We start from the raw sequence: 20,000 nt of genomic DNA, 5'->3' as shown, positions 1-20,000 counted from the left end.
CCCTCTCTCTCTCTTGTCCTTTTACACACCTGCAAATAAGAGTTTCATCTAAACTTTGTAAATAAGGTTGATGTTACAGCCGCTAAGCCAGAACGGGTTATTAATTAATGTCATTTTCACAGTTAGTGCATCGTCACCGACTCTAAGATAGGCTGTATCAACTCTTGGACTGGTGGAAGCACTTATCATGGCGAAACCCCACATTTTCAGTCTGTTTTATTTGTCTGCAAACATCAACTAACGAAAACAAGCCTTGAGTCGTTCTACGTGTCAACAAACCGTTTTGTATTTACTCAGACGTCTGACAACATCAACATGTGTTTGCTGCCCCCGTGTGAACCGAGCGTTTGACTGTAGAAAGCATAGCGTTAAAACGGATAGATCGGCGTCTCCTGGGTGCAGGGGCGTCCGTTCACTGGTTGACAGTGTGTTGACAGTGTTGATCAGTGAAATCAGCTGCTGTGGTGTTTGGTTGGAATGAAAACCTGCAGACTCTGGTCCCTAAATGGCACATGATTGCCCATGCCTGGCCTAAGATATGACTTCTAGATAATTTGCCACCATCACGTTAGAGCGACTATTTCTGCATGGGGACAAGTTGAGCATTTTTGCTTGGTCCCTGCTCTTCATTACAATGACGAAAACCCACAAGATCATTTTGTACCGACTTTGGCTGAGGTATGGAGAGTGCCCAGCTGATGCCCAAGTCCCAGACGACTGTCTAAAAGTAAAGGCCGCTCTATGGTTTCTATTTCTGTGTTCAGATGTGTCGCAGGGCCGCGGCGCTGTTATAGCGGGTTTTCTCATGTTAATGCCGCCAGTTTGTAAGGCATTAATTACTAAAGCATGATAATCTAGCCACGGGATCTCCGCTGGCACCCCCGATTGCCCGTAGGCCTCCTAGGGTAGGCCTAGACCCAATAGACTGGAAAACAACAAGATAACTAATCAGCCTGATTGAGAAGTTCCAGTCTGGAACTGAAAAGGAGTAACGATTCCGTGAATTAAACCTAAAAGAAAGATCACAACTCTTGAAATGATGACTATAAAGACTCTAACTCTTGTTGCATCAAGACATTTGTGTTGATAGATTATGGTTATTATCATAGCCTATATTGTATTAAAAATATTAGGTATAAAACTTAGGTTGGCCGAGATCTGCAGGCTTCCGTACATTCAATTTATCGACTTGAGAGTGAATGGACAGGCTTTCTGCGTCGCGGGCGGGGTGATGCTTAATCAGATTATTGCTGTGTGAGTGTGTATGCGTGTGTGTGTGTGTGTGTGTGAGAGAGAGAGAGCGAGAGAGAGAGAGAGAGAGAGAGAGAGAGAGATGGAGGGAGGGGGTTGGGGGGTTACAACCTAGGGGGTAGGTAGAGTGAAGTTGCCCCGACAGTGATGCTCTCACACACACGTCGGAGAGAGAGAGAGAGAGAGAGAGAGAGAGAGAGAGAGAGAGAGAGAGAGAGAGAGAGAGAGAGAGAGAGAGAGAGAGAGAGAGAGAGAGAGAGAGAGAGAGAGAGCGAGCTGCACATAGAAACAGCGGACCAACCGAGGCCATTCACCGCGGAGAGACCTGGCTGGATTATGACTTTTTTTTCCACTGAAAGCTCAACTCATCGGTGCAGTTTCCTCAGTCACACCGGGATCGGACACATCAGCTGTACTCATGCATGCGTGTTTTTCTGTTGAGAATCAGCAGGGCAACTAGGAAGAAGAGTGAAATTACTTTTGGCTTCAGGTGCGTTGACACAGCGTGGACCTGTTGCGCTCAGCGTTTACTTCAAACCTTCACACGTTGCGCTGCGATTAACTCGTGGAAACTTTGTAGAAACGGGTCATTTTTTTGTGTGGGAATCGCGAAACATCGTGAAGGCAATGCGGAGGAGCGGGTCGGAGGTGCGGAGAAAGAGTCACCAAATGTCCCACGAGAGGATGATGTGACCCTCTCTATTTAACAACTCCAATGACCACATCTCTCTCTCAAACACACGTGAAACAACAGCATTACTACTTCCATGTCAAGGCTCAATCCAACATGACTTTGTCCGGCGTTTTGTCGGATACCTGTCAGCTCATTTTATGTGACTTCATGGAGTCGACGCTTTGGAAATAGGACTTTATCCGAGCTCGCTGGCCGGAGGAATAGTTGCTGCAGCACGTTGCGAAAAGGACCGTGCACACTTGGAGAGCTACGATGCGGGGCGCTTTGGGCGCATTCATCCAGTCCTGTCTGATACTGCTGGTCCGAGCGGATCAATGGAGGCTGAAGGACTCCACCAACTGCGAGCTAAATAAGAAAGTAAGTGATTAAAAATTTCCCCTTATGAAAAAAAAACTAGTAAGCCTGCACACACAGCAAATATATGAATATAGCAATATTATGGTGATACCATAGGAGACAAAATAGCCTACTGCAAAGAAGACTCACTGGGACTCACACACTGAGTCAAATATGATATAACAAATTCTATGAAGTCCAATAACGTTACTATAAACTGTCGAGTACCAGACACACTACACGTCCCTATAGGGATATTATAGTGATTTTCGTTAAAACAACCATACTGTGTTTTCTTTTTGTAAAGTAGCCTATGTCAGAAAGTTGTATATTAACGACAGAGCCATAATCAAGGATGTCATTTTTTTGGCACAGTGCTCATTCTTTTACACGCAGTACAAAATGTTAGGACTAACTTCTTAATGCTGAGTTGCACTCCCTTTTTTTTGCTTGTCTCAGCTGGTTCAAGACTTAAACATCCTCTGACCAGTCTCCCCAATTCGTCTATTAATGGTAAATGTAGTTGATTGATAAAGTCAATACGCGATCATAGCGCACACCTGGATTCACCTTGTCAGTCTATTTCTTGGACAGAACAGGTGGTCCGCATTTTTTCCCCCCGTTTTCTTCCATTAGGTCTATTGACTGGTTTTGTGTTATAACATGCAGGTCTATGTGTGTGTGTGTGTTGGGGAGAATCACAAGATTACATTTTTAAAAGTTTCATTTTAAATTTGATTAATTAAACATTCTATTCTATTGTGTTTACACATTGATAACAAAAAATAACCTTTTAAATTATGTTTTTCAACAACTCTGTTAAATCCCTTTTTAATTAGTAGTTCTCACTTGTCAGTCATGTCCCTCAAAGTCGAATAGACCATTTCAGATGAGTGTTCATGTGTGTTTTGGACCCACCAGAAGAAGGAAGGCGGTCCATTCTGTGCGTACCAACCCACAGTTTGACTATACATTGATGTGTGTATTGTTAGTTTGGCACTTGGGTCCTAAGTGGACTGTTAATAAGTCATTATCAGTCCGTTAGCAGTCTGTCCAATAAACAGTCTCTCACAAACAGAGTGGCAGTTTTGTTGGCTGGTGGATGTAGTGTCAGACAGGAGCAGTGTCTGTGAATTACAACAGAACTGAATGAGGGGAAACAACTTCTAAATGGAGATGGAGTCTCTCTCTCTCTCTCTCTCTCTCTCTCTCTCTCTCTCTCTCTCTCTCTCTCTCTCTGCCTGTGTGTCTTCCTTGTCTGAATGTCTTTAGTTGGGGGAAGAGCCCTAACCCCCTCTACCCATCCACTCCACATTACTAGACTAGAACAGCATCATACAGCTGTAATGCATTATCATAAAACTTCAGAGGTTTTCCATCAAATGAATGTACATTTCTTCCTGTGCTCTATTAAGCAGAGCCTGCTCTCTCTTGCCTCTCTCTCTCTCTCTCTTGCTCTCTCTTTGTCTCTCTGCCTCTCTTTCCTCTACATCCTTCTCCATGTCTCTCTGTCTCTCTCACACTAACCTTCTCCTCTTATCCCCAGCAAACTGACCTGAACTCCTTCCTGTGGACGATCAAGCGGGACCCTCCCTCCTACTTCTACGGCACGATCCACGTCCCCTATACGCGCGTCTGGGACTTCATCCCCGAAAACTCCAAGCAGGCCTTCCAGGAGAGCAACATCGTCTACTTCGAACTGGACCTCACCGACCCATACACCATCTCGGCCCTGACCAGCTGCCAGCTGCTCCCTCAGGGCGAGAACCTCCAGGACGTCCTGCCCAGAGACATCTACCGCAGACTGAAGCGACACCTGGAGTACGTCAAGCTCATGATGCCGTCCTGGATGACGCCGGATCAGAGAGGGAAGGGACTCTACGCGGACTACCTCTTCAACGCCATCGCCGGGAACTGGGAGAGGAAGCGTCCCGTCTGGGTGATGCTGATGGTGAATTCGTTGACTGAGGCGGACATTAAGACGCGAGGGGTGCCGGTGCTGGACCTGTACCTGGCCCAGGAGGCGGAGAGGATGAGGAAGAGAACGGGGGCGGTGGAGAAGGTGGAGGAGCAGTGCCACCCGCTCAACGGACTCAACTTCTCACAGGTGGGTTCAGGCCTTTTTTTCAGGTTTTCATGTATTTTGTTTGTACTGCCTTTTTGTTTGTGTGTGTTACCTTGTGACCATCCATTGAGAAAGAAGTGTTGAGGACACGGTCATGAAATAACTTGGGACATGGGTCTTGGAACGCATGTTTATCATGGTTTGAAGTCAACAGGAACATGAATAGATGTCATCCCAGCATGTGCTTTCTCAGTTTTGTTTTTCTTAGGTAATTTTTTGGGCATTTTCACCTTTTTGTTTGACAGTTGAAAGTAGAGATAGACAGGAAAGATTGTGGGGAAAGAAGGGGATGACGTGACAAAGGTTCTGGGTCCGATTCGAACCCAGGACAATGCATTTACATGGTACGCGCCTTTGACCACTGAGCCACCGTTTCTAAGTTTTTATCTCAGTATGCAGCCCTGGTTATGTAAAAGTTAAATGAAGTTGAGATCGTTGACTCAAAATATTGAGTATAAAAGGGCCTCACTGTTCTTCTGTAAGTCAGTGGTTTTCTAGAAGTCCTGGTTTATCTTTTTCTTTAGTGTTGTTAATGTAAAATCTGCTCTGCTGAAGAGGCCCCACCTCCCCTCATGAAACACTTTATCTCAAGGGACTAAAATGCCAAATTAAAATGAGAAATGTTAGGTGTATAGATTCACATATGATATTTTTTTCCCTGAACACAGAGGCCCGTATAGTTCTCTCTCTCTCTCTCCCTCTTTTTCTCAGAGCTTAGCTGAGCAGAGAGAGGTGTGGTGGTGTTAATAATCAGCTGTACAAACAGTGAGCCGTGCTCCGCCGTGTCCTTTGTTATTAAAGAAAAATGGATCCTAATGACTCGGGTCTGAAATCAGCCGAAAAAAAAGAGAAGCCTTGTTCTTCGAGCCAATGCTCTTAAGTCCCCTTGTCTGTCTGTCTGTGTGTCTGTGTGTCTGTCTGTCTGTCTGCGCCCCCCGGTGACCCTTTCAATTACCAGACGTCTTTTCAAAGGCAGCAGTCAGTATGAAATCATGTTGCGTATTATTGTGGAATTTCTGCTAATGCTGGTTGGGCGCTAAGGGGATTACACTTGACCATTTACCCTAACACCCAGAAGCTTAAAGTGTTGTTATTTTAAAGCGGGCCTTGTTGGCCCCCCAAACTATAATTCTCTGCCCTAACCACCCAGCAGCAGTTTCTCTTTGCTTTCTCCCTGGTGAATTGTAGATACAGTGTGTCTACAATAATGGAACATAATATAGTATACACATTTTAATGTAGCATTATTTGATTTTGTGCCAGTTGTTTGCATTGTAGTTTGAAGTGAAACAAGGCAGTGTTTAGTTCCAGATAAAAACACGGAGCATGGTAAGTTAAAGTTTACACTTTGTGAAAATTCAAATTTTTTTTTTGAATCATTGGAGAGGATTTCACTCTGACTGAGACGAGGTAGCATTTTTCTTGACAGATGACTCTGAAATTTGGCTTGTGTTGTAGTGGATTTCTCTTTTGAACTGATCCGAATCATCTCTCATATCACTTTGTAGTTCTTCCTTGAATGTTTGCAAATCAGTCTTCATTTCTAATTTAAGGTCCTTTATCTGTTTCCTGATGGTTTCCAAACCTGTGCGCACCTTGGCGGTTGTATTTCCCTCGCCGCCATTTTCCTCGACTTCGCAGATGTTGGTTGTCTCTTCCATTTCGCCTTTATTTGCTTATGTTTCTTACCCCCATTCCTGCTATCAAAACTTGCTTGTCAGTTCTGTTATATGAATTTAGGGGGATTTTTGCAGACCGCCTTAGGGAGCTCAAAAGTTACACAGCCAGTCTGACCATAGCACCACCGGTAGTCCTGTCCTGTTATAAACATCACTGTTGAAAAGGCATTTACATAGAATATTTCCATAAAACGACGTCTCTTACCATTAAAGAAGATTACTGACCTATTAAGGCAAATATCAGCAACTGCCTATGTGTGTTCTAAAGGCTGAAGGTCTTTGACTAGGGTTTCAGATCCACTTCTCATGCAGTTCTTTGGTTTTGGGCAGATCTGATGTAACTGTTCCTTGTGTTATTAAATCAGGATGAGCGCTGGATGCTAAAGGGAAAAGGTGGGTGGCAGAAATTGGGTTTGTCGTTGAGGTTGTCAAGAGGACACCTCCCATCACAGAGTTTTCATTGAATTGGGTTCACAACACCTCCAGGAGGCTCAACAATTAATTCATTTAATTCATCCCCTAACCTGACGCTGCACATTTAGCCCACAGCGTCTCACTCCATTATTTCCCTACTCAATCCCAATCTAATCAGCAACAGTTTGATGGACGGCCAACCCTGCTGGCTTGAAGCAGCCCGCTCAGCAGTTCATAAACATTTTTTTCACAGTTTTGTTATTGAGTTGAAAAGGGCAATGTCATTTAAAGCCTTTTAGCTCAACTCAGCTGTATGATGTGCAGATAGAGTGTGATGAGTGAGATACTCTGCGGGTAAAACAATACTGCCGCCTGACTGAAAGCCGTTCTATCAAGCTACAACTGGAGAACCGTACCTAGGGTTTGTAATAGCCGATATTTTCACTGGCCATTTACAACTGGCGTGAAACAGACTTTGAGGTTATGGAGAGGCAAATGGAAAAAGAAAATATTTAATGCATGTTTGTCTCCAACAAAGTCTTATGCCTTTGTTGAGGAGAAACAGATTGCCATCCTCCCTGCTTGTCCACATTCTATGTCCAGATGTTAAGATATGCTTAAAATGCAAATTGTCAAGTTTTAAGCCAGAGTGGAAACAAGGCCTTACTTACTTTACCTGAGGTTGTAGCCAGGTCCGTCACTTCATACAGACATGTTAATATTCAGTATGTTCGCTTTCACACTGACTCATCAAACAAAGCTGAACAGAACTGAACTGATTCATACTTTATTGGCACTGTAGTGCGGGAATTGTGCAGCTGTGTTAAATTGGCTAATGTCTGTAAGACTTGGGCAACAAAATGCATTGCATTTTTTACACTGAAAAAAGACAAGTGCTTGATTTATCTCATCTTACAAGTGATGTGTCCATTTTTGAGTCTGTCTGGCAATATAAATCAAGCACATTGAGCTCATTATTCGAAACCACAATGAAATATATTTTCTTTGCTCAGATCTCTAATCTGGCCAAGCATGGCTGCCCTTACTCTCGCACGGTGCCCCTCGCCTTTTGATGAGCGAGCTCAGCCTTGCCCATTACACTAAGTGAGCTTGTTGAGGACAACAATAGCTGTATGAAGGACTGCTTTCTCTGTCACTGTTGTTGGAAACCCACGGGACATTCCACACCTCAATGGAGCAGACCTGCTAATGAAAGTGTTGTTTTTTTCCTCCCATCACTGGGAGTAATGGTGCATGGAGAGGTGATGAATGCTGGTCTCAGTGTACGTCTACGAGGAAAGGGAAGGAATGTTTGAAACGCTTTTGGTTCATTCATGACTGAGGACGGGCAAGAACAAGGAGAGCGGAGATGCAAACTGAGATCAGTAGAACGGCCATTAAGGAAGGAAGGCGTGACGCTGTCTCCATTAAAGGTATCATGACGTTACTTCTGTGTGACAACCTTGTAACTTCAATTCTGGTGTTTTCTTTTCACTTGAATTGAGGGGTTACATGGTCCCCCCATATGCTAGGTTTCATGAGCCAAGGGCTGATGAAATCCATTCAAAACCCACCCTGAAGTCTCAGAAATGCATGGTTGTCAGCCCGAAAATATGGTTGCTTTCCCATTTGATGGAGTAATTCAATTCTCGTTACGTTTTTTAATTCTCATTCATGGTCTGAGTAGTTCCAACTCATCTTACAGGCCTAATTGAATTTGTTTGAAAAATATTTCTGTTGGATGAGGAATTAGTTTTTCCTCCATAGCCTCTCGCTCTCTCTCTCTCTCTCTCTCTCTCTCTGTCTCTCTCTCTCTCTCTCCTTCTCCCTCTCTTTCTTTGCCTGAAGAGAAGCATAAGATATGAGAAAGTTATTTCAGTGGCCAAAACCAAACATAACTTCTGCCCAATGTGAAACTGAGCGTGAACCAGTCTCAATAGCACTGGTGATTTTAACCCAATTATTAAATCCTCCTGCCTGTCTGCAATCTAGGTATTTCCATACCCAATTGCAGAAGAATGCTCTTCTTTAAACGTGGCCATAACACGCATATCCAGCCTAAATCAAACTTTTGCATCTCACATTGCCAGTGTCCTGCAACAACCTTATATCTCCCAAAATGTGCAGGAATTGGGAAAAAAAGGTTTATTCCTCCTTTGATGCTCACGCAGTTTCAGCTTGACCTCAGGGTCACGAAAAACATGGTCTGCTCTCAATTACAGTAAAAAAAAACTGGGGATATGAGGTTTCTGTAGGACATTGAATTTATACTTGAACAGTGAATACATCTACCAGCGTTCTGTTCTTGAATCAGCAAATACATGGGAAACTGTCTAGCGGCATCATATAGATCTGAGAGGTCACATGCAAACCCAGGACTCAGTCTGTACCGAACTTCATGGGGCAGGACAGCGCCTGTCACAAAGTGTGAGCATCTCCGAACTCCCCGGCCTGTGTTGTTCCAATCCTAATGACTGCTAAGTGTGTTGGTTATGTAAATTCTATGAAAAGTGAAGCTTGAGATCCAGCAGAGTACAATGCCTGTCCTTATTTTCCGGCCCGGCGTGGGCACTGCTTTGGGCAAGCTGCCATTGATTTCCCTGAGTTTGCCCACAGAGGGAAATCTGCCTCAATCCTCTTGGTAATGAGATTAGATGGCAAAACGAGCGATGAAAATGATGATGATGATCACAGTGATGATGATGGTAATGATGATGAAGATGTATGTGTATGTGTGCGTGTGTGTGAGGGTGTGTGTGTGTGTATGCATTTGCATGTGTGTTTAATGAGAAATTCTCTTGTCTTCTTCCCTCTGATTAGGAAGACTCCCAAAATATTTCCCTCTAATGGGGAAACAATTCTTGTCTGTCTGTGCACATACGTCAGTCTGTGTGCGTGTGTGTGTGTGTGTATTTACATGTGTGTGAGTTATGTTGTGTGTGTGTGTGTGTGTGTGAGAGAGAGGGAGGGAGAGAGAGAGACAGCGAAAGAGAGCGGAGAGAGAGCAAAAGAGAGAGTACATACGGTATGCATGCACGTCCGTGTTTCCAATAAATCACTGTAATTTCAGCACATGGGCAAATTTGATTAGATGTCATTTGTCCCACTGGAAAGAACCATGGCTCTCCAAACCATTGATGTAATGATCATGGCGTACAGAACAGAACGGCCAGCGGTGATGAAACTCTATATGCTTAGCCACATGCGTACACACTGCAAAAGAAATGACAAGAACAGCAAGCAATCTTACCTTGTATTAAAATGTGCTTGTACAGTAAGATTATTTGATCTAAGATGTCTTTACTTACACTTGAGCAGTCTTCTTATAAGATGAATCCACTTGCTAAGTTGGTCATTTTTTGCAGTGCAGCTGCACTTTTATATGCACTGAATAAAATGTGGCCAAACTTTAACTAATGGATCAATATCTTGTTTCAGCCATGGCTTACTCATGATCTGTGTCACTAAAATTCTACCCAAACAAGATCGGAGCAACTCTCCTTGCATGTTCTTGCCAGTAGAAAAGATTTGTCAGCTACAGTTTCAAATAAATTAATCCAGTTGGTGTCCAGTTGTCCCTCGCCCTGCTGTGGAAGAATGATGACTATGAAACATTTTGCAATTTAACATTCTGCTCCACTGTGCGTGTGTATGTGTGTGTGTGTGTATCCATGTCTATGTGTATGTATGGCTGTCCATATCTGTTGTTGCATGAGTGCATGTACATGTTCACGTATGATTGAGTGTGTGCGTGTGCGTGTGCGTGTGCGTGTGCGTGTGTGTGTGTGTGTGTGTGTGTGTGTGTGTACAGTGTTCCAGACTGAGGTTCCAACATGTCCTCACAGCTTCCCTTGAGTCCCTGGCTACATGTCTCACTGAGGTGCTTGATTTCCTTCCCTCTGTTGACCAAACAGTCCCATATTAGATGTCTGGCACTTCCTCAGGCAGTATCTGTCTGTCTGTCTGTCTGTCTGTCTGTCTGGATAGGTGACACCGGAGACAGAGACGTGTCGCCCCTCTCACTTTCAAAACTATCCTGATTTGTAGCCAGAATTTGAAGCTAAAGGTCTGTCAACAAGTTAACATGAAGGAAGGCTACTAAACGTATATCACTGGAGCTGATGAGTTTGAATGTGAGGAGCTTTGATTATGGAAAGAGATTTGTGCCAGAGGGGATTGTATTTAAACTGCATATATTTGAATTTGTCATGTTCATATTAAACACTGAAACAACAAAACAAGTTGAATAAATGAATACAAAGATTGAATTTGAAAGTAACAATTTGAAATTCAATGTGATTTTTATTGAATTTAACCTTTAACTATCATTTCAAATTATTTTTTCTCAGTTCAGATTCAGTTTTCTAATTCAGACTGAGCTCTCTGAGACACAATCTGGGGATTTAGGAAAAGCAAATGAGCAAAGATTTAATCCAGCAATGTTGGAGATCATACTGGTAATTTCACTGCTAGTTTTTACTAGCCAAATCCGGATAGACGCTCTCTGATAAGTTTCTGATCTTTTGGCACTTTTTAGAGTTCCCAACTGAAAGGTAACTATTGAAGACTAACCCTAACCCAAGTGTAGGAATGAGACAAGGACAAAAACATCAATTTCAACTTAAAACGGCAAACTTCAAACTTAAACTTTGCTTGTTGTTGCTTTTTGCTTTTCCTAAATTCCCAGATGTGTATCTCAGATAGTTCAATCTGAACTGTAAAAAACTGAATTAAAATTGAGAAAGCTGAATTTGAAATTGTAGCAAAGGTAAAATTTTGCAATAATCAATTTCAATTTCAAGTCTTTGTATTCAATTTCAAATTGTGCCCTACACATTCAAATTCAGTGGTTCAATATGAGCATGACAAATAGAAATTAATGCAATTCAAATGCAATATCTCTGCTGGCACTTCTTTCTTTCCGTATTGACTGGCTTCTATTGAGTGGCTAGCTGTCTAGATATATGACACCGGAAACAAAGATGTGTAATGCTCTCACTTTCATTTCAACTATCCTGGTTCATAGGCAGAAATTGAAGCTTGAAGCATTCCAACTAGTTAACATGAAGAAAGGCTAATGAGCATACCAGCCCTGGAGGTGATTAGTTTTAATGTGAAAAGACTTGATAGGCTTCTAGATAGATGACAGATGAGAGCTCTTTTTCATAACTCTCACATTCAACAGCTGTGTTATTAGATAATAGCATGGCTTGATTTTCTGTTACTCAGCAGCATTGTTGTCATGCAGCTTAAAAAAGATTTCACAGTATCTTTTCAAGTTTATTCAACCCTCATTTTACCAGGCAATAAATCGCACACTCTAAAATGCGTCTTGATAGATCATCTTTCTTTAATCACAGGAGGCTTTGTGGGTAAGCTTTATTTGCTGTAAAGAATTTCTTCTTTCATAAAATACTAGAAAGTTCCTCAAAAAAGTTTTATTTAGGACCAATAACAGTTTCTCTATAATTGTGAGCAAACGTCTTTGCCACTGAAGAGACTAGATTTGCACAGCACTTTAAACCAGAAACCTTCTTTACTTGTACGTACATCATCCTGATTCAAGTGAGTCCAACATTTAGAAGGCCAAATATAGATCAAATATACTTATTACTTACTAGATTTTCCTTTCCTGAGTAAATCCACCCATTTGCATCCTTTTGTTTTCCGAGTGCACCTGAATGAAAGCTGATCAGATGCAGCTGGATGGTGCCAGTTCTGTGCCAAGGAGAAGTCGTACAGTATATACAGTAACACAGTCCAGTATAGTGCAGTCTATCTTCTGGAGAGTGCTGCAGGCTTTTCCTGGCTGTGTAACACAGGTTTGTCCAGCTCAAATAGGGATTTAATAGCTTGTCTCTCTGACTTAACACCGGGTCATGAAAACGTGCGCAGGCCGAGGAGCCTCATAGCACGTGTGTGTGTGTTTGAGAATCCGCAAGTACAAGTGTTTGTGTGTGTGTGTGTGTGTGTGTGTTTGAGCATGCAGCATGTCAGGAGGCCCCACACTGCTAAATCCACTGTTTAACGACAGGCTTGTTATCTGAACAGAGAGAGGAATGATGCCACAGTAAAGTCTAAGATCTCTGCCCAGCCGCAGCTCTGTGGATCTTTCCTTTGTGGAATTCCACCAAAATTGGCTTTTGGGTTATTATGTGAAATTGGTTGACATTTTTGCTAAAATTTCCCAACTTGTTTCTGTTGTTTCATGAGTTTTAAGCACAAGTTCTCAAGGTCAATAAAATGCAATCCTCGAATGGATGTCATCGTTCTACTTCACTATTCACTAATTAAAAGACAGTTTTAGGGTCTGTGGAGAAATTAATTTAACAACTGATTTGAAAGACACTGATTTTGCCAGCCTTAACTCCTCAGGCATGGCGTACCCTAAGATTTGGGTAGAAGTCTAAAATTAAGATTTAGGAATGGCCATGATAATCCTGCTTGAACAACTCAAGCTCTGGTCTCATTCACAGAGGGTCAAAACCATCGTAGAGGAGCTAAAATTGGCGTAATATCCCATGACGTGTTTAGTCTATGACAATAACCTTGCAACGTAACTCTGCAGGATCTGGAGACACGCCACAAATAATATGCCAAGGGGAAAACATAAACAAAACAGCATCTTCCTAACAAGAGAGCTTTGAGGCGCTCCACATACTAAGAAGTATAATAATGGAATGGAAAGACAGTCCTGTAGAGATACTAATCCAATTTATCAATCTACCAATTGATCAATTGAACAGACCATAAGTGGAGAGAGTCATTTCAGTAGATTACCTCCCATCTTATACCCGTTATTGAATGCGTGGTACCTTTTTTTTTTTGTCAACTTCAAAAGCACATAGTGGCACTTTTAGGAACTGCATATTGAAGCATTTATGGGCTCTTGGCAGTAAATAGACCGTTCCGCTGGCTTTGGCATCTTCACACTACAGTACAGGCTAAAGATGACACTATATAACTCTTGATATCTTGTGATGATTTTAAAATGGAACAGATGAAATGGGTTTTCGTCCCATTTCGTCCCCTCCAGACTGTATTTCCGTGTATTTATTCTATAAATGAAATGATCAGATCAGGGTCACGCAGTGTTGAAAATGCGATTTTCTGTTCTGACATATCCAGTCAATATTCAAAGGAGGAAAATGTTGTCCAATAGTCCATGTGTAAAAATAGATTGATTCAGATGAAATAAAAACCCGACTCACTCAGAGTAATTCCTTACTCAGCAAAGCGGGTCCAAGGCAACACTTAACTTAAATAGAGTTCATTAGATTTTCTTAATCAAACACACAATCGCCTCTAAGATGAAAGTATAATAACTCAAACGAAACAAGTAAAAAATTCCCTCTAAATTAAAGTGCAGATGAAATTATAGATATCTCTATCACTGTTCTCTCCACTGGCCTCATTCACTCTAGCAAGCAGTTTTCCATCCACCGTTCCAACATCTGATTGTGAAATTCTGCTGAGGACAAACTGCAAGTGGAGAAACACCGAAAACCTACACCGAGTCTCGAAACTTGGGCTAAGAGTTAAACTTTTGTGCTTAATTACTTCAAGTTTAACTTCAGGTTTCATGGTTTAATTAGTTTATGTATGGTAATTGAAAAAAAATATTGCTTTTTGTGTAGCAAATATGCATAATCTGCTTGCTAAATCTTTAGTCTTTCACTGTCTCCTTTATCTTCTTCTACCTTGTTGGGCAGTTAACACTGAAATCTTGCAGTGTGCCTCCACCTTAATCTAAGTGAAAAAAAAACAAAAAACTCTACATGCACCTACAAATCTCCTTAACAGTCACTAACAGTAGCTTTCTCATATTTAAAGCTAATGTAAGTTATATGTAAGAGTCATTAGAGTCATTACGATGCTAATTTCAATTTGTTTGCTGCCCATCAGTCTCTGTATTGTTGTGCAAGATGAGGTTGTTGCAGGCTGAAAGGGGCAGAGGCCCCGGGGCCCTCGTTATTACTAAGCTACGACCAATCAGCAGTAAATTAGCATGTCACTGGTGGAAATGAAGGGCATCATCCCAAAATATCATACATGCTTTTTGGAGAAAAAACTAAATGTTATCTGATATTCATTGCTGCATGTTTAAAAATAAATAAATAAATACAGATCAATCCAACCCCAACGTGTAATGTTTTGTAAACAGTGGTCCCAAGATAGCTACAAAACAATCTAAATATTTCATTAAGTGTTTGATTTCAGAGCAGCAATACTTTAATTGAGATTAAAGATTGAATTGTTGCAGTTATTAGTAGTATCTCCTTTTACATCAAAACACTGTAGGTTTCAGTGAAACTCCACTTGAAACAATAACAAGGTCCATCAAATTAAATACCAAATATTGAGATTGTAAGCTGCAAAATGCCCCTTTGTGAGATTTCCACTGGCTAAACATGGAAGCCATGAATAAAACACTGTTTTGATGTGAACTCCAGACTGCACTGTGATGATCCAACAGCAAAAAGACTTAGATTTATCTCACTTTCTTTATCTATTTAACTTTTTTCCCCTATAAATGATAAGGAAGGAATTGCTTCATTTTGTGTCTGGGGGTTTGACTTTCTTGGGCTTTTCATCATCACTGAAGTTAGTGAGTAACATCAGCATGGTCTTGACTAATAGCTGTCAGTGGCTACAGGCTTCTCGCTGTGTTTGTGTTTATGTTTATATGTGTGTGTGTGTGTGTGTGATAGTGTGTGCGTATGTGTATGTGAAGGAAAAAGGGTGGTAGGAGACGTAATAGATATCAGGGAAGAAGGAACTGAGTGTCGTCTTTATCTGCGGATCCACATCAGCTGTGAACGGCTTAATGCTGCTGTTCACAACCTCATGTTAAAACAATCAGACGGGCCGTGACCTCATCATGCTGAGACACACCGACCTCTGACTTATTTTACCCACATGGTCAACTTTTCATTTGTGAAATAGAGCTTATCCACTTTAAGCTAATGCAAATGTTTTAAGATATACATGCATAATATAAATAATATCAGACTGATGTGATGCTTGTATTGGTAAACTGACTGGGTTCATAACTTACTCGTTTTATTCACAACTGCATCTCTGCCACTGAGGCAAACATAAAGAATCAGTGTTACAATGTCAAACGGAGTCACAAGCAAATGTAACAAAATTAAATATAAATGTGTTTTATTTTATAGAGGTTTAATTCCAAAATGAAGTGTCCAACATGTCACAATTTGACACCAACTCTTACAAAGTGTTCTTGGCTCGTGCTTTCCCTCGGCTGGCCAGGTTTTAGCCGTGCTGCGGCCTGTCTGGCTCAAAGCCAGCGTCTCCACAGTCTGCAGAAACTGGCCAAACCTGGCTGGACCACTTCTGAGCCAACTGCCTTTCACAGCCTGGCAAGACGAGGCCAAAGCCGGCCGCAGGCTCCAACACAGAGGATTAATGGTTATTGATTCTCAACAGAACAGTTACCTGTCAATTGTGGAAAAGTTTCGCATAGCACTCAATTTTAATAGAGTGCGATTTTAAACTGATATCTGCTTCACAAAATAAGTGATTGCAAAAAGATAAAAAAAACAAACTATCAGTTTTTCTGTCATTTGTTTTGATGTTCCCTCACTTATGTCCTAGAACTAAATGTTGATTTGAAATGTGCAAGATGTACTCCCTTTTCAAATCCTGCTGTTCTGGTTAATCAAGTAGAAACAAACTTTACCGTTGCTTACCATTTTGAAGAATCAATGAACCCAATCATCCATTTTTTGAAACACTGATCAGTTACTATCAGGTAAAATGGATACATTGCATTTTGGAATTAAATCCTTCAAAGTTAATAAAGAAATCAGTTAATAAATGTGTATCTAAACATGTAAAAGTGGCACTGATGGCGAAAATGAGGGTAATTTCAAAGATACCAATTATGGATCATACTGAACAAAACAGACTGTTGAACCACAGTCAGAAGGATCATATATTGTTTTGAGCTAACCTCACCACAAATCCACTTGTGTCTTTCTGGCTCCAAGCCACATTGTTGGTGGGTTTGGTGGAATTTCACAGGTGCCCACCACACTGGAGGTTTTTGTGAGACGTTGCTGTTCTCCACAGATGTTTTGACCAGAAATAGACTTGGACAGGCAAATATCTTGACAGTGTTACACATCTCCACACATACCAGGATGTATAATGAATGGTTGTCTGAAGCACAAACAGGAATTTATTCCAGTTGGGTGATGTTTTTTAACCAACGGTGCAAAGCCGCTCTCTGACATTATAGTCATTGCTCTACCATGACTTCTTGAGTTAGTTCTCACTGCCTTAATTACATCATGACAATTTGGTCCCTGCATTACTGGTGATTTAGAAATGTAATTGTTCCATTGCACTTACTGTAATTACTGCATTGGATAACAGTTTCTACAAAGTGCCTAAAATAAAAAATGTAATGCAGTGACAAACAACATTTTAAGTAAATGAACACAGTGGCCAGCAATCATAACCAACAGCAATTTTGTCAAGACACTTAAGCTCCTCACAATCAAACAAGCAAAACTATCAAAGTAACAAAAAAGTCCGTCATCTTACATCCATGCTGCATCTAATATCCAGTTGTGCCTCCACAGCTGTTGCCTCCTTTTCTTTCTCAAATGGAAGGTAAAACTGAGTAGACAGTTGATATAAAATGTATGTCTCTTAACTGTTTGATTGATCGTTCCTTGTGAAAAGAGAACAGAAGTAATTCCCTTTGGGGGTGGAGCAGCAGTGTAACAGTTGTGCTACAATGTTACATCACTGTTACATGCAGCTCAAGCAGTTACATTTTAGGCATTCAGTAGTACAAGCAGAATTCTACAATGGCTACATTTGTACTACAGAATGAGAGGAGTCGTTCTCTAAAGCTACATTCACACTGCTGCTGAAATCCAGTTGTTTTCATATCAGATTTTTTGGGCTTGCTGTTTACACACGTTATCATATGTGACCTGTATTTGATTTGTGTGTTTATACACAAGTTGCATTTCTCTTCACACATGCGCAAATGAACGACAAATAATGCCACTAGCCAGTATGGCAACCTTGAGGCTATTTTCTCTGACATCTTTTCTCTTTTTCTCTGGCATTGGACACTAGACCTCGGTAACCGCTAGCAGACTGTTTCAGTTTTAGCTTGCACTGAAGCATTCCCCCACAATGGAAGTTGACATTTCACTTCTTGACTCCACTTTCTTCCATATTTATCGATGGTGGTGGACTGATGGTCAGCTAACGTCGCTGACCTGGACATGATCAAGGTCATTGTTGATGTGTTGACATTTCATTGCAATGGCATTGAAAAACACACTTGGCCACAAAAAAATACAATATTGGCATTCAGACACAGGTCGCATGTGGGCTGAGACGGGTAAGCTCCACATATGAATGTGGCACAAATCAGATTTCAAAGAATCAGATATCATGCGACTTTCTTACACATTGAGCAGAAAATCTGATACGTATCGGATATGTAAAAAAAACAGATTTATGTCACTTCAAACGTGTGGTGTAAATGTAGCTTAAGGGTTCGGCGTATACTGTAACTGTATCTTCTACCATCGAGTTGTCAGGCTGGGCCATCTTGCGTAGAGCCACTGCCACCTCGCCTAAGTGAATTTGATTTCACTCTGGTAAGAAAAAACTGGTGAAAACAGTTCTCACTCAGCTCTCACAGCCTGCAGTTGTTGTTTCTAGATAAGATCTTGTTGATGGAACATATTTCATTTTGATTAATAGCTGTTGCTTCTTGGATGACTGACAGATATTGGTCTGGACACAACTGGAAATGTGATGGTCCGCTGCCCCGACTTGTTTTGCATCTCAAAAGGAGAGAGAAGGGAGAGAAATTTCATGTCATATCTCACATTGCGTATACTTTTTCCATGTTGTGTATGTGTGTGTGTCCATCTCTGTCTGACACTGTTTGTGTGAAACCAGTAGCATATAATGTTACTGTCTTCTAATGGAGGTATTTACTTTCCCCCCCTTAGGGAGAGAATCAGGAATACACCACGAATGCTGGTATTAGATATCAGGCTGATGGCAGGCCAAAACAGGGTATTGGTACCTGACAATTTCCTGATAATCCGACACCAAGAGCCACGTGTCGCATATCAGAAATCAAAGCAAAGAGGCTAAATTTATCTCCCACACAGAGGATTGTTTCTCTCTAATGGAGGAAAATAGATGGTAACTTGGTCGTTTTTGTCTAATGACAAAAATGAACCATTGAAAGCAAAAAAAAGTAATGTGAAGTTAAAATAAATGTTACTAGCCAACACATCCACTGGTACTTATGGTGATTGAATCAGTATCAGCATTGAAAAAAGTGGTATTGGTGCATTTTATTCATGAAAAAGTTGTGCTGATCCACCTCTGTGAAGTCTGTTTACACACACACACACACACACACACACACACACACACATACGTAATCAAGTGCAAACACACAAATGTATGTAAGCTATTAAATACACGTGCCTGTAAGCATACACGCAAGCATGCACACACTCCAGACAAACACATCCATAAACATGTGTATCAAATGATCCACACATGCATACCCACAACCCACACACACACGCAAACACACACACACACACACACACACACACACACACACACACACACACAAACACTTTCTGTCTCTTATACTGCAGCCCTCCTATATTGTTTAGTTTTCCTCCCACCCAGAGCGAGTTCCAGTCTGTGGATGAAAGTTTTCAGGTTCATTTCCCACCAAAGACTGTTAGTGTTTTGGGGATCGGGGCTCGTCTGCCTGCGGTAGCTGGGATCATAAAAGCTGTGAGAGCCTGACAACAAGACCACTGTTCACCCTCCCTGCAATGTTCACCGTCCTGTATGTCTATCTTCATGTCTCTCTCTCTCTCTCTGTCCTTTTCTCATTTCTATCTATCTATCTATCTATCTATCACCACTTGTATGTGCTGTGAGGCAGTTTTGCTAGAATTTTATATTGTCTTGATATTTGGTGTAGGTGTGCTTTACTTTAAGTTTACTATGGCATAAAGCCATATTAGATCAGAATGTCATAAGTCAATATATGAGTTATTAGAAGCAATTGTAGCATGTTTGTAGCATGTTGTGTCTCTTGATGAAGCAAATTAGAAACTTTGCAATTTTGTGTGATTATTGAAGTTACTATTATGTGTGTTAACCAAAGTTGCTGCATTTTCAATAATTTTGAATTTCCTCACAGTGAAATGAAGTCCGTTATGTTAAGAGTATGTTACATAAGCTACAGTATATTGAGAGTTTAGTTATTGTGAAGTCTATTTTTGTTTTCAGTAATATTTTGCAGTTAAGTTCCCAAATTGGAATGCAAGATAACATGTGAATCTTGAGCAGCAAACACTTTTCAGAACTTTTCAGACTTTGTGTGGTTTGTTTTTAAGTGTTTTTAGGTGACCTAAGGTCATGGTGGATTCTCTCTCTCTCTCTCTCTCTCTCTCTCTCTATT

General features: G+C 41.2%; 1 protein-coding gene across 2 annotated transcripts in view; it reads left to right on the top strand.

Moving 5' to 3' along the window:
- The first annotated feature begins 1,510 nt into the window (after positions 1 to 1,510).
- trabd2a (TraB domain containing 2A) overlaps positions 1,511 to 20,000 on the top strand; it is a 71,663-nt gene continuing 53,173 nt past the window's right edge. For both annotated transcript variants that reach the window (XM_071541091.1, XM_071541090.1), the window contains exons 1-2: positions 1,511 to 2,302; positions 3,828 to 4,388. In XM_071541091.1, the coding sequence (XP_071397192.1) occupies positions 2,198 to 2,302; positions 3,828 to 4,388 (666 nt within the window). In that variant the 5' untranslated portion in view covers positions 1,511 to 2,197. The remainder of the gene's footprint in view (positions 2,303 to 3,827; positions 4,389 to 20,000) is intronic.

This window comes from Centroberyx affinis, unplaced genomic scaffold (genome assembly GCF_046629955.1).
Source record: "Centroberyx affinis isolate AG114_WGS23_722 - 3 ecotype Tasmania unplaced genomic scaffold, CSIRO-AGI_Caff_v1 ptg003784l_1, whole genome shotgun sequence".
Lineage (NCBI taxonomy): Eukaryota > Metazoa > Chordata > Actinopteri > Beryciformes > Berycidae > Centroberyx > Centroberyx affinis.
Note: the sequence above shows the minus strand (reverse complement) of the source record. Positions and strands in the feature narration are given on the sequence as shown.